This window comes from Bufo gargarizans, chromosome 6, assembly GCF_014858855.1.
Source record: "Bufo gargarizans isolate SCDJY-AF-19 chromosome 6, ASM1485885v1, whole genome shotgun sequence".
NCBI lineage: Eukaryota > Metazoa > Chordata > Amphibia > Anura > Bufonidae > Bufo > Bufo gargarizans.
Genome location: NC_058085.1, coordinates 218,087,599 through 218,115,120, shown reverse-complemented (window position 1 = coordinate 218,115,120; position 27,522 = coordinate 218,087,599). Strand labels below are relative to the sequence as shown.

General features: G+C 44.4%; 1 protein-coding gene across 1 annotated transcript in view; it reads left to right on the top strand.

The window, feature by feature from the left end:
• The first annotated feature begins 857 nt into the window (after positions 1-857).
• LOC122942088 overlaps positions 858-27,522 on the top strand; it is a 38,232-nt gene continuing 11,567 nt past the window's right edge. Inside the window, exon 1 of the mRNA XM_044299582.1 lies at positions 858-1,044. Coding sequence (XP_044155517.1) covers positions 858-1,044 — 187 coding nt within the window. The remainder of the gene's footprint in view (positions 1,045-27,522) is intronic.

Below are 27,522 nucleotides of genomic sequence, written 5' to 3'. Positions count from 1 at the left end.
CTAAAGCGGTTCCCAAGGCAGGATTGGACCCCTCTCTTGACGTTTTGTCTGAACTAATCAGGGAAGAGGAAGTGAGACTGGTAATTGAAGGGCTTAGGCCCAAGAAATCGCCAGGTCCGGATGGCTTAACATCTGAGTGGTACAGGACTTTCAAGGAACAGTTAGTTCCTCCTTTGACTGAGGTCTTTAATGAGTGTCTTTCCTCGGGCACTTTACCAAAGTCAATGGGTAAGTCAGCCCTGATTATTCTGTCAAAGGGCAAAGATCCATCCCGTATTGAGAATTGGAGACCCATATCGCTTCTCAATACGGACAGAAAGATCCTGGCAAAAATAATTTTCAATAGATTGGTGAAGTCTGCACCGAGACTTCTTTCAGGGTCTCAGCACTGCACAGTTCCCGGTCGGAGCAATTTTAACGCCGTTCTCAGTGTCCGAGAGGCCGTGGAACGGGGCAGGGCGGGCATTTGGAAGGGGTTTCTTTTGACTTTGGATCAGGCTAAAGCTTTTGACCGGGTGAACCATGAGTACCTGTGGTCTGTCCTTTTGTAGTACGGTCTGCCGGGGAGGTTTGTGAATTGGCTAAAGGCTTTGTACAAAGGGGCTGAGAGTTTCCCGTTGGTTAATGGTTGGTCAGGACAGCCCCTCGAGGTGACCTCCGGTGTCCGTCAAGGATGTCCCTTAAGCCCCTTGCTGTACGTGTTTGCGATCGATCCCTTCATTAGAAGGGTAGATCGTGGACCGTTATCAGGGTTAGGGATGGAACTGGCGGGGGCAAGGGGGCCATCTTTGAGGATGGTAGCGTATGCGGATGATGTCACCATTTTCACCTCTTCTGGTGAGGAGGTGGGGTGGGTGATGTCGGAAGTGGACCGCTATTCAGAGGTTTCTGGGTCTCAGATCAACCTTGATAAATGCGAAGATCTAGAGCCTCAGAAAACTGTCAAAGTTCTCGGCATCAATTTTGGACAGGATGAGGACTATCATCAGAAAAATTGGGAAGGCAGACTGAAAGATGTCGGTCAGAGGGTGGACCGCTGGAAGGGTTTGTTAGCGGTTTTTCTCAGGCAGGTTATGATGGTTATATAATGAGGCATCAGACCTCCAAACCCTATGAATATTTCCCTGTGCAACGAATATCCCATTTGCTTCTGATCAGAGAGATAAGACAGCCCTGACTCAACATAGGTTGTCAATATCTGAAATCTTTATTTTCCCAGCACATAGTTTATAGGGCTTGTTGGGGGTGGGAACATAGTGTCCTTCCAGATCCAATTGTACCAATCCTCCTAGAACTCAGCAGGCCCTGGGAAACATGTGTTTGTCAATATACAGTTGAAACTTTGCTAAACAATGCTAACATCTGCTATATACAATACATGAAAGGGTTATTTTACATTGAACAGGTTTTTCTCTCCATGCTAACAAGTTAAATAGGAAATCACAGGTTCCTGTCAATGTATGTGAGGTGAGATGTTAAATAACCTTTTGGTCAGGAAGGCTGCTATTGTGTCCAGGACTGGCAGAGGGTGTGAGATATGTTAATGTGAGGTACTGCATTTCCACAAGAGATGAGGCTTGTATAATATATGTCTAATCTGTGATGTATCAAAAGTAAGATTATGAAAAATCCCTTTCAGGGTTGGTCTTTGACCCTCAGGGAAAGGGTTCACCTGTGCAAGGCTTATCTGATCCCGGTACTATTGTACTTGGGCACCGTCTGTGCCCTGCCAGGCTCTCTCTGGGAAACGGTCTACAGCCTGTTTTTCCAGATGTTATGGGGAAACAGGCTGAACCTAGTCAGGAGAGATGTCACTTACCGACCAAGGAGACTAGGTGGGTTGGATATGGTCAACCCAGTGGTATTCCTAACGAATACCTTCTTAAAAGCTAACATTACAATTCTCTGGAGGGAGAGGGCTCCTTGGTGGGTGAATTCCTGTAGGGAATGGTTTCAGCCCTTCTTCCAGGAATGGGACACAGGAGGGCGTGTGAAAGACCTACGCTCGTCAAGGCAGAGATATCTCCCGGCTTATGTTGCCCCGGTCCTGAGAATTATAAAGCGATGGGGACTCGGAGGGGAGAAATGGAGACCAAGTCGAGGTTCGACCTTGATTTTAAGGTCCTGTCTACCTTCTTCCAGCCTCCGTTGGCCTTGAGGGATTGCCCAAGTCGGGATCTAGAGGGTGGGTTGACTTTATTAAATTCGGTGAGGATCCCCTTGAAAGTTTGGGATGTGGCTTGGCATTGCTTCCATGGTAAGCTATATGTAAGGGATAATGTGAAGTGTAGAAACTCTGAGGAAAGGGTTGTCCCCCAGGAGGAGTGCGGTGCTGTGCTGGAAAGTATGGACCATTTCTTGCTTCACTGTCCTTTTAATATAGAGGTCTACAAAAGGGTGGGGACTTCCATCGGCGGGCCTAGGCTGGCTGCCCTATCCTATGCAGAGTGGGCCTATGGTGCGTTCAAAGACCTGGGTGGACGGGACTGTTGCACTTTATTCCTAGTTAGCGCAGTGGTCAGGTATCACATTTGGTGTGCAAGGTGTCTAGTGTCGACGAGTTCTAAAGTCCTCCCAGTGGAGACGGTAAATAGGAACATCATGGGTGACCTCGATAAAGTGCGCTCTCTTGAGAACGAAAGGTTGGGTGGCCCTAAAGTCTCTCTTCTGTGGAGGGGCTTTTGTTTCAGGGTACACTAACCAAGTAACTTTCAGCCCTGGTGGTGGGCTGGCATGACACTATTAGATTTTTGTTTTGTTTTTTTGATGGAGCAGGATGGTTTGGTTTACAGGCACTGAACCATATCTGAAAAGTCGGATTTTGTGTCATGTATTATATGATAAGTATATTGCATATGTATAAGTTGATTACATAGGGACTTAATGTTTTGGGGTTAGTCAGGTTGGGAGGGGGATTTGGGGGGTTATGTGTATATATATTTATATGCTTGTGTGTATAAAAAAAAAAACTAAAAAAACTGGAACTGGAGAAGCTCGGGGTTATCCTCTTGAACTTCTGTGGGAGACCGGTTTGGTGTGTTATGTGGGGACGGGTGATGGGTTATAAGTTAGATTTAGGGTTATGGATAGGTCTTGTATATATTGTATATACTGTATATATTGTTGTCTTTAATTTATTTATTTATTCTTTTAGTTTTTTCCTAGTTATCTAAATATGTTGATATGTAAATATGTAAATAGTGTATGGATGTGCATGAATGGGTACTATGAATGTAGAAGGGGGGTGAGGGGTGGGAGTCTGGCCGGGTTAAGTCCTTCATTGGGAATGGTCATTGTATTATTATTTTGTTACGATTTAAAATAAAAAGTCCTGACGCACATGGGCTTGCAAATGTGATTAGATCACAGAACAATTTTAAATATCATTTTTATTTCTGCAAGGTATTTGAGTGAATGACATCCTATAACGGTATGAGTGCAGGCCTAGCCAAGAGCCAGTGGGCACAATACAGTATATGTAGGCCTGACGCCTACGGGCTTGCAAATGTGATTAGATCATAGAAATTTTTTTTATAGAATTTTTTTTTCTGCAAGATATTTCAGTGAATGACACCCTGTAACGGTATGAGTGCAGGCCTAGCCTCTAGCCAGTGGGCACAATACAGTATGTGTGGGCCTGACACACAAGGGCTCGCAAATGTGATTATATCACAAAAACGTTTTAAATAGAATCATTTTTTTCTGCAAGGTATTTGGGTGATCGACACCCTGTAACGGTATGAGTGCAGGCCTAGCCACTAGCCAGTGGGCACAATACAGTATGTGTAGCCCTGACACATAAGGGCTTGCAAATGTAATTATATCAAAGAAAAGTTTTAAATAAAATATTTTTTTTCTACAAGGTATTTGGGAGAATGACACCCTGTAACAGTATGAGTGCAGGCCTAGCCACTAGCCAGTGGGCACAATACAGTAAGTGTGGGCCTGACACACACGGGATTGTAAATGTGATTAGATCACAGATCTTTTTTTAAATATAATTTATGTTTTCTGCAAGGTATTTGAGTGAATGACACCCTGTAACGGTATGAGTGCAGGCCTAACTACTAGCCAGTGGGCACAATACAGTACGTGTGGGCCTGACGCAGACGGGCTTGCAAATGTGATTAGATCACAGAAAAGTTTTAAATATAATTTTTTTTTCTGCAAGGTATTTCGGTGAATAACACCTTGGAACGGTATGAGTGCAGGCCTAGCCACTAGCCAATGGGCACAATACAGTATGTGTGGGCCTGACGCACACGGGCTTGCAAATGTAATTAGATCACAGAAAAAAGTTAAATATATATATTTTTTTCTGCAAGGTATTTGAGTGAATCAAACCCTGTAATGGTATGAGTGCAGGCCTAGCTACTAGCCAGTGGGCACAATACAGTATGTGTGGGCCTGACACACATGGGCTTGCAAATGTGATTATATCACAGAATCTTTTTTAATATAATTAAATTTTTCCAGCAAGATATTTGAGTGAATGACACCCTATAACGGTATGAGTGCAGGCCTAGCCACTATCCAGTGGACACAATACAGTATGTGCGGGCCTGGCGCACACGGGGTTGCAAATGTGATTAGATCACTGAAAATGTTTTAAAATTTTTTTTTTTCAGCAAGGTATTTGGGTGAATGACACCCTGTAACGGTATGAGTGTAGGCCTAGCCACTAGCCAGTGGCCACAATACAGTATGTGTTGGCCTGACTCACACGGTCTTGCAAATATGATTAGATTACAGACAAATTTTAAATATAACTTTTTTCCCCTGCAAAATATTTGAGTGAATGACACCCTGTAACGGTATGAGTGCAGGCCTAGCCACTTGCCAGTGGGCACAATACAGTATGTGCGGGCCTGGCGCACACGGGGTTGCAAATGTGATTAGATCACTGAAAATGTTTTAATTTTTTTTTCTTCTGCAAGGTATTTGGGTGAATGACACCCTGTAACGGTATGAGTGTAGGCCTAGCCACTAGCCAGTGGCCACAATACAGTATGTGTTGGCCTGACACACACGGTCTTGCAAATATGATTAGATTACAGACAAATTTTAAATATAACTTTTTTCCCCTGCAAAATATTTGAGTGAATGACACCCTGTAACGGTATGAGTGCAGGCCTAGCCACTTGCCAGTGGGCACAATACAGTATGTGCGGGCCTGGCGCACACGGGGTTGCAAATGTGATTAGATCACTGAAAATGTTTTAAATTTTTTTTTTCTGCAAGGTATTTGGGTGAATGACACCCTGTAACGGTATGAGTGTAGGCCTAGCCACTAGCCAGTGGCCACAATACAGAATATGTTGGCCTGACACACACGGTCTTGCAAATATGATTAGATTACAGACAAATTTTAAATATAACTTTTTTCCCCTGCAAAATATTTGAGTGAATGACACCCTGTAACGGTATGAGTGCAGGCCTAGCCACTTGCCAGTGGGCACAATACAGTATGTGTGGGCCTGACACAAAAGGGCTTGCAAATGTTATTATATCACAGAAAAGTTTTAAATATAATTTTTTTTTTCTGCAAGGTAATTCGGTGAATGACACCCTGTAACAATATGAGTGTAGGCCTAGCCACTAGCCAGTGGTCACAATACAGTATGTGTGGGCCTGACGCACAAGGGCTAGCAAATGTGATTAGATAATAAAAAAACTTTAAATATAATTTTTTTTCTGCAAGGTATTTGGGTGAATGACACCCTATAACGGTATGAGTGCAGGCCTAGCCCCTTGCCAGTGGGCACAATACAGTATGTGTTTGTAACGGACCGTTTCAGCAGACAAGGGGTTAAAATCCGTTTAGGCGATATGCCCCTTTCTGAGAGACAGGCATAGCTACTGCAGAACCCCAAACTCCCAAACTGGATAGAAAATAGCACTCCAAACTGGAACCTCGCGAATAGCTGTCAGCAGACGAACAGGAAAAGCGTACAGTCAGCTTACACTCCTGGCAATCAGTCTCCAACAGCATACAGGGAATTCCCCCAATAACGAGACAAGGCTCAAGTAACTGTATGAGTACAGGCCTAGCCACTAGCCAGTGGGCACAATACAGTATGTGTGGGCCTGATGCACATGGGCTTGCAAATGTGATTAGATCACAGACATTTTTTAAATATAATTCTTTTTTTTTTTTGCAAGGTATTTGAGTGAATGACACCCTGTAACAGTATGAATGCAGACCTAGCCATTAGCCAGTGTGCACAATACAGTATGTGTGGGCCTGACACACACGGGCTTGCAAATGTGATTAGATCACAGATTTTTTTTAAATATAATATATTTTTTTCCTGCAAGGTATTTGCATGAATGACACCCTGTAACAGTATGAGTGCAGCCCTAGCCACTAGCCAGTGGGCACAATACAGTATGTATGGGCCTGACACACACTGGCTTGCAAATGTGATTAGATCATAGAAAAATTTTAAATAGAATATATTTTTTTCCTGCAAGATATTTGAGTGAATGACATCCTGTAACGGTATGAGTGCAGGCCTAACCACTAGCCAGTGGGCACAATACAGTATGTGTTGGCCTGACACACAAGGGCTTGCAAATGTGATTAGATCACAAACAAATTTTAAATATAACGTTTTTTTATCTGCAAAATATTTGAGTGAATGACACCCTGTAACGGTATGAGTGCAGGCCTTGTAACTAGCCAGTGGGCACAATACAGTATGTGTGGGCCTGACGCACACAGGCTTGTAAATGTGATTATATCACAGAAAAGTTTTAAATATAATTATTTTTTTCTGCAAGGTATTTGGGTGAATGACACCCTGTAACGGTATGAGTGCAGGCCTAGCCACTAGCCAGTGGGCATAATACAGTATGTGTGGGCCTGACACACACGGCCTTGCAATTTTCAAATGTGATTATATCTGTGAAGGATACCCTTCTATGGTTGTCTGCATGTTTTCCTCTCCCTGCTTAAAGGAGACTTTTACTAACTTTTGAACCCTGGTTCTAATTCGTGCCAGGTTGGGATATGTTACATGTCTATGTGTATTGTAAAGGGTGGGACATTGTATATTTGAGTAAGTGGTGTCTGTTCTATTGTCTCCCCGTGTGCATTGGCGATGTCCTTTTGTCCTGAGAGATACTGGAATTACACCTCGGTTGTCTCCAGGACAGAGGACATTGTGTATTGTCCTGCCTGGGATAATTATGTTAACCATTGTACCATAATGATATCACAGGCAGACGGGAGGATGTTATGTAGGTTGTAACCTTTGTGTTATGAAATAATGTATATTTGTTGTGGGTGTCTCCCTTGAATGGGAGCAGGGGATAAAAGAAATTGTGCTTCCAGTAAAGTCTTGTTCCAGTATCCAGCTTTGGCTCATATGTGGAATTATTCAGCGATTTCTTATTTGGCAAATGGGGGATTCCTCAACTAATTGGAATTAAGGAATTACAAGGCGGTGAGATACAGTGATACCGTCACAATATCACAGAAAAATAGTAATATAATTTTTTTTATCTGCAAGTTATTTGAGTGAATGACACCCTGTAACGGTATGAGTGGAGGCCTAGCCAGTGGCCACAATACAGTCTGTGTGGGCCTGACACACACGTGCATGCAATTTGCAAATGTGATTATATCACAGAAAAAATGTTAATAATTTTTTTTTTATCTGCAAGGTATTTGAGTGAATGATACCCTGTAACGGTATGAGTGGAGGCCTAGCCACTAGCCAGTGGCCAATGTTGTGGCAGGCCAAGGGTCAGCCACGTGATGATTGTTGCCTCGTGTTCAGGTGAATGACGTTGACGGAGGAAAATTACAGAAGTCTGAGTATAGTTCAAAACCTTGTCAGGAACCTAAAGTGAAAGTGTCCTGCACCCTTTATTTATGCAGAGTTCAAAGGGTGTAACCCCTCAAAGTAAAACATGATTGGTTTACAGACATTTCAATAATGGCTTTTGAATCCATCTATTGATTGGTTAGTATTTTTCAAGTTTCACTTTTACAAAAATGTGTTAACTAATAAGTTTAGATTTTCAGCAAGAGAGGCATAATTTCCCAGTAGTACGTACAAATGTTATCTTATCTTAACACACACAGTTCACTTCTATAGGTTTTTTAGCTTATGCTTGTTCTTTTCAAATGTCACCACATTATATCACATATACAGAGAAAATGAAAAACATCTTATGAATTTTATATCCACTTTCAGAAAAGCTGGATAATTTTCTTAACATTTCCCTCCTTTTTTTTCAATTTTTCTGTTCACGTGGTAGACGTTTTGTTCTGAAGGCTTCATTGTATCATGTGTGTCTTGCTAACTACTAACCTGCCTGAACAAATGACCCCTTATACAGCCCGGACTTCACAGAGTATACAGATAAGCTGCATAGACCATGCGATGCAAGCATCGATTCTAGTCTGTCTAGTAGTTGTCATTCGATTAAGCATACATACATTTTATTAAAACCACATACAACACACAAACACACACTAAGTGGATGACAACAGCAACTAGGGATACATCGCAGCACAGAAGCTTCAGACTGTCATCTCCAGGGCTGTTGTGTCATCTATTTTCAAGGGAGGGAATTTCCCCTACTGCAATGAGAAATACACAACATTAGTAATTTCCAAGCAATTAGAAATATCAAAACCAGGCCTATCACTACCAATATGGGCTTCAGTAAATCAGAGATCATATTGTTGAACCAGACACCTATAGACCCCATCCAAGAGAAGCTGATCCATCCTTCTTTAGCTATGTCTCAAGCCTTTTGTTGCAATTCCTTTACCTTATTCATGTGGGCCTCTATGGGATCATGTGAATCTTCAACCCAGGCCCAGCATTCTTCTCCTATGACAGCACAAGTCCCACCCTCTATAGCTAGGAGGTAGTCTAAGGCCATCCTATTTTGGAGAGCCACTTTCCTGACTTGTGCTAGTTCCTCATTAAGGGCATGGATTGAACTTGTGGTCTCATTAATAATTCCATCCATGATATTTGCATATATTAATTTATTTGCTAACTCAATTCCCCAACCTGTCCAAGAAGGGAACCACATCCAAGCTTTATCTGCTGATGTGAATAACTCTTGTTTGTTTCTAGTTATCCCAAGAAGAGTTTCAGGGGCATCGGTAAGTGAAATGCTTGTGCGGCGTCTGATGGCAACTCTTCCTATGGTACAGTTGCACCATGCCCCCATAGGGAGCCATGAGTAGGCTCTGTTACCACAAATGTAGTATAGTCCTTGTTTCAGGACTTTGGGAATCATCCTGCCATGATGTCCCAGCCATCCCTGAAACCATATCATATTATCATACAATTTGGTCTCACAATTCTATTCGTCCTTGTCCTTCTTTTCTGGACAGGCACACCTGGGGGCACAAGAAACTTTCATAGTTGGACAGAAACACAAACTATTGCCGTTAGTATTAACTATGTCACATGAAGTCTTCCTAAATTCCATATTGAATATCAGAGTAGCATTTCTACAATCTGTTTCACCCACATATATCTGTGGTAAACTGACAAAGCGGCCCTTTATCTTAGCTATATGGTTCACATACATAGGCCCCAAACATATAGTGGACGGAGAGATTATACCAGTAATCTCTAAGTATATCCCTTGATCAGAAACAGCATTATGTGAGGTGTGTTCTACATCTATTTGAACATTATAGCTATAGTCTGTGAGATTCAAATCATTCATAAAGATTGGAACACCTATCAGAGGGATTTCCTTGTAGTTGGCGGGGATATGAGAGCATATCCAACAGTCTACTGTACTACTGTATTCAGCTGCTTGGCAGTCTGTTGATGTAGTTGCCAAATGGAATTTGTATGTTTTCCTCCTTTCACCTGCGCACAAAAACACAGAATACAAAGAAACAGGCAAGGCATTGCATGCATTGTGATGGTCTACTGATCCACGTTACTCTCACAACTGGTTGGATTTACAACTGTAGGGCTGCTTTCCTGTTCGTGACTGTCTGTCTTCAGAACCTATTTGCAGTGACTTGCATGGACCCAGACTGGTCTCCCGTTCAGCTTGACGGCGGTGGGTGTGGTCAGTTGCACCTGATATGGACCGTCAAACCTTGGCTCCAGGGTCTATCTTACATGCCTCTTCAGGACTACCCAATCTCCAGGAACCAGATAATGTGTACCTTCAAGAGAATTAGGATCTGGTATAGAAGAGAAAACACGTGAATGCACCTTTGACAGATGTTCATGCAATTCCACCAAATATGAAAATGTCAGGAGCGGCAGACTGGCTGCTTGTTTGGCTGCTTGAGCATTTCCCACAGCTAGCGGATCACTTCACATAGGCTGGCACTTTAACAATGGCTACCTCTGTGGGCAGCTCTAGCTAGAGCTGTATTCTATGGCTACCTCTATGAGGCTCTGTACTGCTTCTGAATTTTAAATTGGTTTGCCCGATGAAGTCAGAAATCCCCTAGTCATGTGCTACCCCGAAAGCATACCTGGAATCAGTGTAACAATTTTATTCTCAGTCCCTTACCCATTGTACATGCGTCAGTGAGTGCCTTCAACTCTGCCTCCTGTACAGATGCACAAGATGGGAGTGGTTTTTGTATGATTACCTTACCATCCTGGATTACCGCATACCCGGTGACAAAGTGTCCTTGTTCGTCATTCCACCTTCTGGAGCCATCTACAAAATACTCAGCATCAGGATTAGTTAATGGTGTTTCAGTAACATTTGGTAACCCTTTTGTTTCTGCAATCATCAATTCATGACAGTTATGATTTGCAACTGGATCAGACATTTCTACTACTCCCACTCCCCCCTCCTCTTCTAAATCCACTGGCATCAAAGTAGCTGGATTTAGAACAGTACATCGCTGTAAGGTAATGTGGGGACTGAGGAGTATTATCTCACATTTTGTGATTCTGGCTTGAGACAAATGTTTCAGTTTGGTGGAGTGTAGTAATTCAGCAACTGAATGTGGTGCTTGTAAGGTAAGAGGGTGTTGTAGTACCAAGTCTTCCGTCTTTAGCACCAATTCAGAGGCTGCAGCGACAGCTCTGAAACATGTGTGTAGTGCTCTGGCAATACAATCCAAACTGGCAGAATAGTATGCTATGGGCCGCATACGGTCCCCGTGTTTCTGCGTCGGTACACCTGAGGCAAATCCCCCTTGCTCATGACAATACAATGTGAAAGTTTGTTTGTAATTGGGGATGCCCAATGCTGGTGTTTTGGTGAGAGTGAGTTTTAATGCATGAAATGCACTCACAGCTCCTGGCGTGAGTTCAAAGGTCTCTCCTTTTGAGGCAGTCGTCATATAGTGGCTGCATCATCTGAGAGTCTAATAAAGGCACGCAGAGCCCTTGGAGTACTTGGCAGGGGGTGCTGCTGTATAGCAGTAACCCTCTCAGTTGTGAGGTGTTTGGTACCTGGAGAAATACAGTGACCTAGGAAAATCACAGTAGATTTACAAAGTTGCAGCTTCTCTTTGGAGGCTTTACAACCATTTTCAGCAAGGAAAATAAGCAAAGATAAAGTTTCTTCTTTACACTGTTCAGAGATGTGGCTACAAAGCAACAGATCATCAATATATTGTAAAAGAACAGTGTCCGGATAGGCCGGCTGCCAGGACTGCAACACAAAATGTAGAGCAGTGGAGAAAATATCAGGGAAATTGGCAGCCCCTTGTGGTAAAACGACCCATGCATACTGCTTGTGACGGAAAGTGAAAGCAAAATAGGGCCATCCTTTCATCTAAAGATGAAAGGGCCATCCTTTCATCTAAAGGAACAGAGAAGAAAGCATTTGCAAGATCAATGACAGAAAAAGATGTGGCATCTATGGGCACTTGGTTTAACAGTGTGTGTGGATTGGGCACTTGTGGTGTATTTATGACAGTTACAGCATTCACTGCCCTTAAATCATGTACCATACGATAGACTGGAGGCTGACCCTTCACAGTCTGTTTCTTCTTTACTGGAAATAGGGGTGTATTAAATGGGCTTTTTATAGGGATTATTAACCCTTTCCCCAACAGATCTTTCAGATCATTTGCAATAGCATCTTCCTGTGAAGAATTGAGTGGGTACTAATGCACACATGGCGGCTTAATGCCAGGTTTCAGCTGCACAACCACCAGAGTTACTGGTAGTCTGCCCACATCTGTCTTGGAAGTTGCCCACAAATGTGATGGCACTTCAGACAGCCAATCTGGGGGTGTATTCTGAGAGGTAGAGGAGGCACTAAATGTCATTAAGTACATACGTGCACACAGAGTGCACACAGAGTCTCTTCAGGCACAGGGGCTGTAATTTGGGGTTTTCCTGAAGAGAAATCCACAGATGCCCTCATGGCACTGAGTACATCAGTCCCCAGCAAATTGTATGGACTATCTGAGCTTACCAACACACGTGTGACAATAGATAAGGCATCATGAATATTAAGTTTAACAGGCTTTGTTAGTGGGAGTTTAACAGTTGTTTCCTCAACCCCTTAACAGTAGATGTAATCTGAGGAGATAAGCGCTTCAGGCAGATATTTTTCTTGCATTAGGGTATGGGCTGCTCCTGTGTCTACCAAAAATTCTATTGAATTCCCCGTGTCCTCACATGTGGAAGTGATCATTAGTTGTGGACCTGGGGTTGCGTCAAGGGGGTAGTTAACGTTGAGGGAACTCACAGGATTGCCGTCACTTCATTGAGAGGTCCGGGCAGTAGCCTGACCTCTCCGGGGACATTTGACTGAGTAATGCCCTTTTTTCCCACAATTCCACCATGTTACTTGGTCCCAGTTACGTGGAGACTGATCCCCACCTGGTACTCTTTCCTGGAACCTGCCCTTGGGTTTAAAAGGTTGGTTAGTCATTATTGGCTTTTTTTTATTTTGTAAGTCTAGCTCAGCTCCCTTTGCTATGGCCACTAGGTCAGGGAACTGGCAGGTCCGCCAATCAGGGCGAGCCTTCTGCACAGCATCCTGTATGGGTGCTTTTAATCCAGACATGAATGTATGTTTAAGTAGTCTCATGTCAATACTGTCTCCTGTCTCATACCCATAGTCAAGCCAGAGCTGTTCTAAAGCTGTGGCATAGTCATCTATAGTCTGCTTAGCGTCTTGTGTTTGCATCATAAAAGTGTCAGTCTGATTGTCCTGTTGCTCTTTTACCCAGGGTTTAAGGGCCATGATAAATTCCTGGCCTGACTTGTCTGTGGCCTTATCCACTGGGACAGTACCAGGGGCCTTTGCAATCATTTGATTCTTAAGTACTTCCCCTCCTTTAGTCTCTAGAAGACTCTCCAGATCCGCCCAAGTGGCTTTATATGCGGTCTGGATACTTTCCAATTTACGAAGGAAAGTACTGGGGACAGTACGGTGGTCTGGTAAAGTGTTACACATATCCAGCAACTCACTAGGAGTCCATGGCCTATAAACCTCATAATCATGTGTTTCCAGTTGCCCAGCTTTTACTGTGGGGAGGTTTTTATTGACTAATGGGTATAAGCCCACACGAGAGTATGGCTTGGGCCTCCCACAGGCTGAGCATCTCTCTCTTGAGAGTGGGTTCTGTTGTCCACAATTAGGACAAGTCCACCCCTCCAGGCTTTTATATGGAGGTGGTGCTATGGGAGGGAGAGATTTTTGTGGTTTATGGGGGATAATACACCGTACTTCAGAAGGGATGTTTAATTCTTTTTTTGGCAATTTAATGTCATCCCTTATTTCATACAAAGTCCCTTTGTCAGTGTCTTTTGCCTTATGGGCAGTCAAAGTCATTACCTGGGCTACATCATACCACATTGTGGCCAGGTCATATTTGTTATGGTCTTCCAACCACCCCTTAAAATTAGTGAGAAATTTCTGCCATACTGGTTCATCCAATATTCCATTCACATCTGCTCCTAATTTCTTTAGCATTTGTCTACAGTCTTTGGTTGCTTCAGTGCCCTTTGCGCATTGCATAATATCAATTGCAGAGACCCATTTCTCTGCTCCCTTCTCAGAGGAACGCTTATTCTGTGTAGCCCCCATCCCGTGGGTGGCTCCTTGTAATTCACTATCCAGGTACTCACACACCTGGTGAATTGCAACAGTGCTGTGGACACACTTCCGAGTCAGCACTATCAGTAGTGTAATGGACACACTTCCGAGGCAGTACTACTAGTGGTGCCGTGGACACAATTCCAAGGCGGCACCAATTTTCCTACTACCAGTGGTGCTGTGGGCACACTTCCGAGGCAGCACTGATCCACTGGTCTGGCAATACTACAATATAGTCTTGCCCTCGCACAGAGTAATTCACACGTCCTCTCTGGGGTTACTCGCTGGAAACCCTTTAAACCCCTCTACGTTCTTTCTATGGCACAGGAAGCAAACAAATACTGCAATCCAAATTATTATAACTGCAACCACCCAATCCAAACTAGTATCAAAATACCCACGCATGCATACACTGTACAGCACAGGAATTGGCAGCAATGCAGTAATTCTTCCTCACACAATATCAGCAGGCACTCAGTACATATGAAACCACACAGTATGACATAACATTGGAACAACCCCTGACCTCAGGCGCCTTTTCAGGTACCAACAAGGAACTGCAGGGCCCCTATCCAATGTTACTGGACAGCTTTATACACTGCCACTTCTCACAGCCTCCTCCAGTATAGGTCCGTCAACCCTTTCTCCACCAGAACCAGAGGCCTCCAGAGTCAGGGACCGGACAAGCCAGTCAGCGAGCTCTAGACTTTCAGCTTGGCTCAGGAGGAGCAGGGCCAGACCCCTCCAAGATTCAGCTTATCTCAGCCACTCACACGTTCGTACATTCATACGCCTAAAGACAGTTTTGCACACATAGGGGAAATAATAAATTCACCAGAACACGGTACAGGCAACACGTTCACACACCACACTGCAGAACAGCGAGCAGAGCTCAGGAGACAGGTAGTAACACAATGGGTTACTTACCGCGGTCTTCCTGGGTCCTGGTCTCCGTGTCGCGATCTGCAGCTAGGAGCATTGTTGTGGTGCGCGCATTCTCCAACAGAAAATGTTGTGGCAGGCCAAGGGTCAGCCACGTGATGATCGTTGCCTCGTGTTCAGGTGAATGACGTCGACGGAGGAAAATGACAGAAGTCTAAGTATAGTTCAAAACCTTGTCAGGAACCAAAAGTGAAAGTGTCCTGCACCCTTTATTTATACACAGTTTAAAGGGTTTAACCCCTCAAAGTAAAACATGATTGGTTTACAGACATTTCAATAATGGCTTTTGTATCCATCTATTGATTGGTTAGTATTTTTCAAGTTTCACTTTTGCAAAAATGTGTTAACTAATGAGTTTAGATTTTCAGCAAGAGAGGCATAATTTCCCAGTAGTCCGTACAAATGTTATCTTACATAGATACCGTCACGGGCTTGCAAATGTGATTATATCACAGAAAAATTTTAATAGAATTTTTTTTATCTGCAAGGTATTTGAGTGAATGACACCCTGTACCGGTATGAGTGGAGGCCTAGCCACTAGCCAGTGGCCACAATACAGTCTGTGTGGGCCTGACGCACACGGGCTTGCAATTTGCAAATGTGATTATATCACAGAATTTTTTTTATAGATTTTTTTTTATCTGCAAGGTATTTGAGTGAATGACACCCTGTAACGATATGAGTGGAGGCCTAGCCACTAGCCAGTGGCCAATGTTGAGGCAGGCCAAGGGTCAGCCATGTGATGATCGTTGCCTCGTGTTCAGGTGAATGACGTTGACGGAGGAAAATGACAGAAGTCTGAGTATAGTTCAAAACCTTGTCAGGAACCAAAAGTGAAAGTGTCCTGCACCCTTTATTTATACACAGTTTAAAGGGTTTAACCCCTCAAAGTAAAACATGATTGGTTTACAGACATTTCAATAATGGCTTTTGAATCCATCTATTGATTGGTTAGTATTTTTCAAGTTTCACTTTTGCAAAAATGTGTTAACTAAGCAGTTTAGATTTTCAGCAAGAGAGGCATAATTTCCCAGTAGTACGTACAAATGTTATCTTAACACACACAGTTCACTTCTATAGGTTTTTTTTAGCTTATGCTTGTTATTTTCAAATGTCACCACATTATATCACATATACAGAGAAAATGAAAAACATCTTATGAATTTTAAAGAAAACTTTCAGAAAAGCTGGATAATTTCCTTAACACCGCAATACAGTCTGTGTGGGCATGACACACACAGGCTTGCAATTTGCAAATGTGATTATATCACAGAAAAATTGTAATATAATTTTTTTTATCTGCAATGCATTTGAGTGAATGACACCCTGTAACGGTATGAGTGGAGGACTAGCCACTAGCCAGTGGGCACAATACAGTCTGTGTGGGCCTAAAACACACGGCCTTGCAATTTGCAAATGTGATTATATAACAGAAAAATTTTAATAGAATTTTTTTATCTGCAAGGTATTTGAGTGAATGACACCCTGTGACGTAAGGGTGGAGGACTAGCCACTAGCCAGTGGCCACAATACAGTCTGTGTGGGCCTGACACACACGGGCTTGCAATTTGTAAATGTGATAATATCACAGAATTTTTTTATAGAATTTTTATTATCTGCAAGGTATTTGAGTGAATGACACCCTGTAACGGTATGAGTGGAGGCCTAGTCAGTGGCCACAATACAGTCTGTGTGGGACTGACACACGGCCTTGCAATTTGCAAATGTGATTATATCACAGAATTTTTTTTATAGAATTTTTATTATCTGCAAGGTATTTGAGTGAATGACACCCTGTAAAGGTATGAGTGGCGGCCTAGCCAGTGGCCACAATACAGTCTGTGTGGGCCTGAAAAACACAGGCTTGCAATTTGCAAATGTGATTTATATCACAGAAAATGTTTTAATATAATTTTTTTTATCTGCAAGGTATTTGAGTGAATGACACTCTGTAACGGTATGAGTGGAGGCCTAGCCACTAGCCAGTGGCCACAATACAGTCTGTGTGGGCCTGACACACACGGGCTTGCAAATGTAATTATGTCACAGAAAAATATTAAATAGAAATGTTTTTATTTGCAAGGTATTTTAGTGAATGATACCATTTAACGGTATAAGTGGAGGCCTAGCCAGTGGCCACAATACAGTCTGTGTGGGCCTGACACACAAACGGGCTTGCAAATGTGATTATATCACAGAAATTTTTTAAATAGATGTTAAATATATTTTTTTAATCTGCAAGGTATTTGAGTGAATTACACCCTGTAACGGTTTGAGCGGAGGCCTAGCCAGTGGCCACAATAGTGTCTGTGTGGGCCTGACACACACGGGCTTGCAAATGTGATTATATCACAGAAACATTTTAAATATAATTTTTTTTATCTACAAGGTATTTGAGTGAATGACACCCTGTACCGGTAGGAGTGGAGGTCTAGCCACTAGTCAGTGGCCACAATACAGTCTGTGTGGGCTTGACACACACGGGCTTGTAAATGTGATTATGTCACAGAAAAATATTAAATTGAATTTTTTACCAGCCCTGAAAATGTCTTTTTGGGGTGCTGTCAGGACGCTGTCCTTACAGCAGATGAGTTTGTGGACACAGAATAATGCCCTAGCTAACGCTTTCTCTATTGAATCAGCAGCAGCAGCACTGTCCCTCCTCTCACTGTGAATGCAGTTTCCGAATTAATCTAAAATGGATGCTGTCCAGGAGATGGGAGGGTCTGGGAGGGAGGGTCTGCTGCTGATTGGCTGGAATGTGTCTGCTGACTGTGAGGTACAGGGTCAAAGTTTACTCAATGATGATGTATAGGGGGCAGACCGAACATTGCATATGTTCGCCCGCCGCGCCGAAAGCGAAGCAAGCTATGTTCGCCGGGAACTATTCGCCGGCGAATAGTTCGGGACATCATTACTGACAAATGCTGCAAAGGCCCCAGATATAGGATACTGTCAAAAGTGTGTGTTTTTTTAAACCCTGAATATTATTGAAGTATTTCAGGCATGTATTTAACACTAACAAATGCTGAAAAGGTCCCAGATGTAGGGTATTTCTAAAAATGGGTGCATTTTTATACCCAGAATATTATTGCAGTATTTCAAGCTTGTATTTCACAGTGACAAATGCTGAAAAGGCCCCAGATATAGGTTATTGCCAAAAATGGGTGCTTTTTTAAACCTAGAATATTATTCGAGTATTTCAAGCTTGTATTTCACACTGATAAATGCAGCAAAGGTCCCAGATGTAGTGTATTGCCAAAAATGTGTGTTTTTATTTAAATCCTGAATATTATTGCAGTATTTAAAGTTTGTTTTTCACACTGACAAATGCTGCAAAGGCCCCAGATGTAGGGTATTGCCAAAATAGTTGTTTTTTTTTAACCCAAAATATTATTGCAGTATTTCAAGCTTGTATTTCACACTGACAAATGTAGCAAAGGCCATAGATGTAGAGTATTGCCAAAAATGGGTGTTTTTATTTAAATCCTTAATATTATTGCAGCATTTAAAGTTTGTTTTTCACACTGACAAATGCTGCAAAGGCCCCAGATGTAGGGTATTGCCAAAAATAGTTGTTTTTTTTAACCGCCTCCGGACCGCCTAACGCAGATCCGCCGTCCGGAGGCGGCAGCGCTGCGCACAATCACGCATTGGCGCGTCATCTCGCGAGACGCGAGATGACGCGCTTAGCCGGCCCGCGCATGCGCAGTGCGGGCCGGCATTTCGTCAAGGGGGGTCGCGTCATCAGCTTGCCAGCCAATGATCGCGGCTGGCAAGCTGATGATTTTTAAAAAATCCAATCAGAAGCCATATAGCAGATCATATTAGTAAATATGATCTGTTATATGGCTGCCCTGCTCCTCTGCTGGTCCTTTTCGTCGGTTGGATCCAGCAGAGCAGCAGGCTTCACAGTGAGTACACCAAACACCACACACTAGCCCCAGATCACCCCCTGCACCCCAATTAACCCTTTGATCACCCCTTTGATCGCCTCTGTCAATCACTAGTGAAAGGAAAAAAGTGATCAGTGGAAACTGTCACTTTTTTTTTCACTGGTATTGACTGTTAGGTTTTAGGGATAGTTTAGGCCCCTTGGTTAGGTAGTTTAGGGATCAGTTAGCGCCCAGCCCACCGCACCGCAGTCCCTTATTCGCTGATTAGCGTATCGCTAATCAGCATTTGTACTTTTATAGTATCTGGAAGTGATCAAAACTGATCACAGGTCAGATCTATAATAGTATTAGTGTCACTTTAGTTCGCCCTCCACCCAAAACGCAGTGTTTGCCCGATCAGGCCTGATCGGTCGCCCACACGTGCGTTCACCCACGCCTGCTCCACCGCAGTGACAAATTATTTATTTATTTTTATCACTGCACATTCACTTTACACGCGCTGCGGCGATTAAAAAAATCAGTTTTGATATTTTTCTATCAACCGCAGCGGCCTCCGGTACTTCGCTAGCCTCCCCATTTGTAAGACAGGCTTGCTTTTTTTCTTGGGTAGTCTCAGGGAATACCCCTAAATTTAGTTGCCCAAATGTCAACAGGGGGTATTCTTCTGAAGAGGCCTACAGGCTTCTGACCCAGTCGGATGAGGAATGGGAACCCTCATCTGATCGAATCTAGCGGGTCAGAATATGAACCTGTAGAAAGCAGTGGCACTCTGACCCAAAGTTCGGACGAGGAGGCTGAGGTCCCTGATAGCACCAGGCGTACCCGGCCCCGTGTCGCTAGACCACAGGTTGCGCAGGATCCGCTTCAAGGGCAGCAGAGTGGGGCTGGCGCTGTCGGATTACGTGGTGAGGCATACACCAGCAGCGCAGCCCTCCCTGGACCTAGTACCAGCACTGCCGTACAACATGGTGAAGTGGCGAGCACCAGAAGGGCAGTTGAAGCTGGTACGGTGGCACGAGCAGTAGTTACCCCGTCGCAGCCACCGCAAAGACGGGCCCGTAGACCCCCTAGAATCCCTGAGGTGCTGGCAAACCCTGATTGGCAGTCCCCAACTTCAGCCGCACCTGTAGTTCCCCCTTTCACCGCCCAGTCTGGAGTTCGGGTTGAGACAGCTTAGATCGGTTCGGCCCTGGGATTTTTTGAGCTGTTCTTGACTGCGGAGCTCTTAGACTTAGCCGTGGCCGAAACAAATCGGTATGCCACACAATTTATAACCGCCAACCCGGGAAGCTTTTATGCCCAGCCTTTCCGGTGGAAACCAGTCCAAGTTTCCGAAATTAAAACTTTTCTGGGCCTTCTCCTCAACATGGGTCTAACTAAAAAGCATGAATTGCGGTCATATTGGTCCACGAACCCAATTCATCACATGCCCATGTTCTCTGCTGCTATGTCCAGGGCACGTTTTGAGGCCATCCTGCGTTTCCTGCACTTTAGCGACAACACGCACCTCCCGTCCCAGAGGCCACCCAGCTTTTGACCGGCTCCACAAAATTCGGCCCCTCATAGACCATTTCAACCAGAAATTTGCAGATTTGTATACCCCAGAGCAAAACATCTGCGTAGACGAGTCCCTAATACATTTTACCGGGCGCCTTGGCTTCAAACAATACATCCCAAGCAAGCGCGCCCGGTATGGGGTCAAATTGTATAAGCTCTGTGAAAGGGCCACAGGCTATACCCACAAATTTCGTGTCTATGAGGGAAAAGATCAGACCCTGGAGCCGGTCGGTTGCCCTGACTACCTGGGGAGCAGTGGGAAGACAGTCTGGGACTTGGTGTCACCCTTATTCGGCAAGGGGTACCATCTTTATGTGGACAATTTCTACACAAGTGTGGCCCTCTTTAGGCATTTGTTTCTAGAACAGATTGGCGCCTGTGGCACCGCGCGAACTAGTCGCGCGGGCTTCCCCCAACGGCTCGTTACCACCCGTCTTGCAAGGGGGCAGAGGGCTGCATTGTGTAACGAAGAACTGCTCGCGGTGAAATGGAGAGACAAGCGTGACGTTTACATGCTCTCCTCCATTCACGCAGACACGACAATACAAATTGAGCGAGCAACCCGTGTCATTGAAAAGCCCCTCTCAGTCCACGACTATAACCTTCACATGGGAGGGGTGGACTTCAATGACCAGATGTTGTCTCCGTATTTAGTTTCCCGCAGAACCAGACGCTGGTATAAGAAGGTGTCTGTATATTTGATTCAATTGGCTCTGTATAATAGTTTTGTTCTCTACAGTAAGGCTGGGAGAACACGGATCCTTCCTCAAATTTCAGGAAGAGATCATCGAGAACCTCCTGTACCCAGGAGGTTCCGTGGCCCCATCCACCAGTGTAGTTAGCCGTCTACACGAGCGACATTTCCCCAATGTCGTTGCCGGTACCTCAACCCAACCGTCACCCCGAAAAAGATGTCGTGTCTGTAGCAGGAGTGGAATAAGGCGTGACACCCGCTATTTCTGTCCTGACTGTCCTGACCACCCTGCCCTATGCTTAGGGGAGTGTTTCCGGAAGTACCACACACAGGTACACCTAGCATAGGGATCACATCTCACCAGGACAGGCACACAGGGCTATTAGGGCCCATTCACATCACAGCTGCTGCAAACGTCTCCTTTCACCTGGGACAAAGTGCATAACGCACTTCGCCACATCTTTTGGCGATTTGCGCTTTGCACATTGACCCATGGGGAAGGAGAGGTTTGTTCTATAAAGGTAAAAAAAAAAAAAAAAAACACCAGTAAGCAAAAAGGTTAATGTTTCAGTTCAAAAAGTTAAAGTTTATATGTTCTGTTCCAAAGTTAATAAAATTATTGCGTTGCGGCCTGGTTTTTTCTTTTTTTTTTTTACCTTCCAGGTGGACCAACCGATCGACTAGCTGCAGCACTGATGTGCATTCTGACAGAAGCATTGCGCTGCTGTCAGATTACACGCAAGTCGGTGTATGCGGCGCTGCAAGACGAGATTTCTCCTCTGCAGTAAAAGATACGTTTGCCAAGGCATACGAGCTGAGGAGGAGGCGGCGTTCCTATGCTTTGGCAAACACTTTGTATATAAAAAAAATAAAAAATCCCGGCAATGATTTATTCATCCACATCGATTGATGTGAATGGAGAAATCTGGTTTGCCAGGGCATACGAGCTAAGTGGGTATGGATGTTGGGCGGAGCTCCTATGTCCTGGCAGACGCCTTTCCCCTCCTTTTTTTTTTTTGGCAGAGATTTTTTCATCCACATTGATCGATGCGAATGAAGAAATCTGTGCCGTTCATTTTTTTCTTTCAGCCCAGAGGCTGAACGGAAAAAAAAATCTCATTACCTGTATGCTCAATATAAGGAGAATAGCAGAAACTCCTAATGCTGGCCATACATGTAATGATTGCGGAGACCCTCAAATGCCAGGGCAGTACAAACACCCCACAACTGACCCCATTTTGGAAAGAAGACACCCCAAGGTATTCGCTGAGGGGCATATTGAGTCCATGAAAGATTTAAATTTTTGTCCCAAGTTAGCGGAAAGTGAGACTTTGTGAGAAAAAACAAAAAAAAATCAATTTCCGCTAACTTATGCCAAAAAAAATAAATTCTATGAACTCGCCAGGCCCCTCATTGAATACCTTGGGGTGTCTTCTTTCCAAAGTGGGGTCACATGTGGGGTATTTATACTGCCCTGGCTTTTTAGGGGCCCTAAAGCGTGAGAAGAAGTCTGGGATCCAAATGTCTAAAAATGCCCTCCTAAAAGGAATTTGGGCACCTTTGCGCATCTAGGCTGCAAAAAAGTGTCACACATGTGGTATCGCCGTACTCAGGAGAAGTTGGGGAATGTGTTTTGGGGTGTCATTTTACATATACCCATGCTGGGTGAGATAAATATCTTGGTCAAATGCCAACTTTGTATAAAAAAATGGGAAAAGTTGTCTTTTGCCAAGATATTTCTCTCACCCAGCATGGGTATATGTAAAATGACACCCCAAAACACATTCCCCAACTTCTCCTGAGTACGGCGATACCAGATGTGTGACACTTTATTGCAGCCTAGGTGGGCAAAGGGGCACACATTCCAAAGAGCACCTTTCGGATTTCGCAGGCCATTTTTTACACATTTTGATTGCAAACTACTTCTCACACATATGGGCCCCTAAATTGCCAGGGCAGTATAACTACGCCACAAGTGACCCCATTTTGGAAAGAAGACACCCCAAGGTATTCCGTGAGGGGCATGGCGAGTTCCTAGAATTTTTTATTTTTTGTCGCAAGTTAGTGGAATATGAGACTTTGTAAGGAAAAAAAAATAAAAAATCATCATTTTCCGCTATTGTGACAAAAAAAATAAAAATTCTAGGAACTCGCCATGCCCCTCACGGAATACCTTGGGGTGTCTTCTTTCCAAAATGGGGTCACTTGTGGCGTAGTTATACTGCCCTGGCAATTTAGGGGCCCATATGTGTGAGAAGTAGTTTGCAATCAAAATCTGTAAAAAATGGACCTGTGAAATCCGAAAGGTGCACTTTGGAATGTGGGTCCCTTTGCCCACCTAGGCTGCAAATAAGTGTCACACATCTGGTATCGCCGTACTCAGGAGAAGTTGGGGAATGTGTTTTGGGGTGTCATTTTACATATACCCATGCTGGGTGAGAGAAATATCTTGGCAAAGACAACTTTTCCAATTTTTTTATACAAAGTTGGCATTTGACCAAGATATTTATCTCACCCAGCATGGGTATATGTAAAATGACACCCCTAAAACACATTCCCCAACTTCTCCTGAGTACGGCGATACCAGATGTGTCGACACTTTTTGCAGCCAAGGTGGGCAAAGGGGCACATATTCCAAAGAGCACCTTTCGGATTTCGCAGGCCATTTTTTACACATTTTGATTGCAAAGTACTTCTCACACATTGGGCCCCTAAATTGCCAGGGCAGTATAACTACCCCACAAGTGACCCCATTTTGGAAAGAAGACACCCCAAGGTATTCCGTGAGGGGCATGGCGAGTTCCTAGAATTTTTATTTTTTGTCACAAGTTAGCGGAAAATGATGATTTTTTATATTTTTTTCCTTACAAAGTCTCATATTCCACTAACTTGCGACAAAAAAAAAAAATATTCTAGGAACTCGCCATGCCCCTCACGGAATACCTTGGGGTGTCTTCTTTCCAAAATGGGGTCACTTGTGGCGTAGTTATACTGCCCTGGCAATTTAGGGGCCCATATGTGTGAGAAGTAGTTTGCAATCGAAAATCTGTAAAAAATGACCGGTGAAATCCGAAAGGTGCACTTTGGAATGTGGTCCCTTTGCCCACCTAGGCTGCAAAAAGTGTCACACATCTGGTATCGCCGTACTCAGGAGAAGTTGGGGAATGTGTTTTGGGGTGTCATTTTACATATACCCATGCTGGGTGAGAGAAATATCTTGGCAAAAGACAACTTTTCCCATTTTTTTTATACAAAGTTGGCATTTGACCAAGATATTTATCTCACCCAGCATGGGTATATGTAAAATGACACCCCAAAACACATTCCCCAACTTCTCCTGAGTACGGCGATACCACATGTGTGACACTTTTTTGCAGCCTAGATGCGCAAAGGTGCCCAAATTCCTTTTAGGAGGGCATTTTTAGACATTTGGATCCCAGACTTCTTCTCACGCTTTAGGGCCCCTAAAAAGCCAGGGCAGTATAAATACCCCACATGTGACCCCACTTTGGAAAGAAGACACCCCAAGGTATTCAATGAGGGGCCTGGCGAGTTCATAGAATTTATTTTTTTGGGCATAAGTTAGCGGAAATTGATTTTTTTTTTTTTTTTTTCTCACAAAGTCTCACTTTCCGCTAACTTGGGACAAAAATTTAAATCTTTCATGGACTCAATATGCCCCTCAGCGAATACCTTGGGGTGTCTTCTTTCCAAAATGGGGTCAGTTGTGGGGTGTTTGTACTGCCCTGGCATTTGAGGGTCTCCGCAATCATTACATGTATGGCCAGCATTAGGAGTTTCTGCTATTCTCCTTATATTGAGCATACAGGTAATGAGATTTTTTTTTTCCGTTCAGCCTCTGGGCTGAAAGAAAAAAATGAACGGCACAGATTTCTTCATTCGCATCGATCAATGTGGATGAAAAAATCTCTGCCAAAAAAAAAAAAGGAGGGGAAAGGCGTCTGCCAGGACATAGGAGCTCCGCCCAACATCCATACCCACTTAGCTCGTATGCCCTGGCAAACCAGATTTCTCCATTCACATCAATCGATGTGGATGAATAAATCATTGCCGGGATTTTTTATTTATTTTTTTATATACAAAGTGTTTGCCAAAGCATAGGAACGCCGCCTCCTCCTCAGCTCGTATGCCTTGGCAAACGTATCTTTTACTGCAGAGGAGAAATCTCGTCTTGCAGCGCCGCATACACCGACTTGCGTGTAATCTGACAGCAGCGCAATGCTTCTGTCAGAATGCACATCAGTGCTGCAGCTAGTCGATCGGTTGGTCCACCTGGAAGGTAAAAAAAAAAAGAAAAAACAGGCCGCAACGCAATAATTTTATTAACTTTGGAACAGAACATATAAACTTTAACTTTTTGAACTAACATTAACCTTTTTGCTTACTTTTTTTTTTTTTTTTTTACCTTTATAGAACAAACCTCTCCTTCCCCATGGGTCAATGTGCAAAGCGCAAATCGCCCAAAGATGTGGCGAAGTGCGTTATGCACTTTGTCCCAGGTGAAAGGAGACGTTTGCAGCAGCTGTATGTGAATGGGCCCTAATAGCCCTGTGTGCCTGTCCTGGTGAGATGTGATCCCTATGCTAGGTGTACCTGTGTGTGGTACTTCCGGAAACACTCCCCTAAGCATAGGGCAGGGTGGTCAGGACAGTCAGGACAGAAATAGCGGGTGTCACGCCTTATTCCACTCCTGCTACAGACACAACATCTTTTTCGGGGTGACGGTTGGGTTGAGGTACCAGGCAACGACATTGGGGAAATGTCGCTCGTGTAGACGGCTAACTACACTGGTGGATGGGGCCACGGAACCTCCTGGGTACAGGAGGTTCTCGATGATCTCTTCCTGAAATTTGAGGAAGGATCCTGTTCTCCCAGCCTTACTGTAGAGAACAAAACTATTATACAGAGCCAATTGAATCAAATATACAGACACCTTCTTATACCAGCGTCTGGTTCTGCGGGAAACTAAATACGGAGACAACATCTGGTCATTGAAGTCCACCCCTCCCATGTGAAGGTTATAGTCGTGGACTGAGAGGGGCTTTTCAATGACACGGGTTGCTCGCTCAATTTGTATTGTCGTGTCTGCGTGAATGGAGGAGAGCATGTAAATGTCACGCTTGTCTCTCCATTTCACCGCAAGCAGTTCTTCGTTACACAAGGCAGCCCTCTGCCCCCTTGCAAGACGGGTGGTAACGAGCCGTTGGGGGAAGCCCGCGCGACTAGTTCGCGCGGTGCCACAGGCGCCAATCTGTTCTAGAAACAAATGCCTAAAGAGGGCCACACTTGTGTAGAAATTGTCCACATAAAGATGGTACCCCTTGCCGAATAAGGGTGACACCAAGTCCCAGACTGTCTTCCCACTGCTCCCCAGGTAGTCAGGGCAACCGACCGGCTCCAGGGTCTGATCTTTTCCCTCATAGACACGAAATTTGTGGGTATAGCCTGTGGCCCTTTCACAGAGCTTATACAATTTGACCCCATACCGGGCGCGCTTGCTTGGGATGTATTGTTTGAAGCCAAGGCGCCCGGTAAAATGTATTAGGGACTCGTCTACGCAGATGTTTTGCTCTGGGGTATACAAATCTGCAAATTTCTGGTTGAAATGGTCTATGAGGGGCCGAATTTTGTGGAGCCGGTCAAAAGCTGGGTGGCCTCTGGGACGGGAGGTGCTGTTGTCACTAAAGTGCAGGAAACGCAGGATGGCCTCAAATCGTGTCCTGGACATAGCAGCAGAGAACATGGGCATGTGATGAATTGGGTTCGTGGACCAATATGACCGCAATTCATGCTTTTTAGTTAGACCCATGTTGAGGAGAAGGCCCAGAAAAGTTTTAATTTCGGAAACTTGGACTGGTTTCCACCGGAAAGGCTGGGCATAAAAGCTTCCCGGGTTGGCGGTTATAAATTGTGTGGCATACCGATTTGTTTCGGCCACGACTAAGTCCAAGAGCTCCGCAGTCAAGAACAGCTCAAAAAATCCCAGGGCCGAACCGATCTGAGCTGTCTCAACCCGAACTCCAGACTGGGCGGTGAAAGGGGGAACTACAGGTGCGGCTGAAGTTGGGGACTGCCAATCAGGGTTTGCCAGCACCTCAGGGATTCTAGGGGCTCTACGGGCACGTCTTTGCGGTGGCTGCGACGGGGTCACTACTGCTCGTGCCACCGTACCAGCTTCAACTGCCCTTCTGGTGCTCGCCACTTCACCAGGTTGTACGGCAGTGCTGGTACTAGGTCCAGGGAAGGGCTGCGCTGCTGGTGTATGCCTCACCACGTAATCCGACAGCACCAGCCCCACTCTGCTGCTCTTGAAGCGGATCCTGCGCAACCTGTGGTCTAGCGACACGGGGCCGGGTACGCCTGGTGCTATCAGGGACCTCAGCCTCCTCG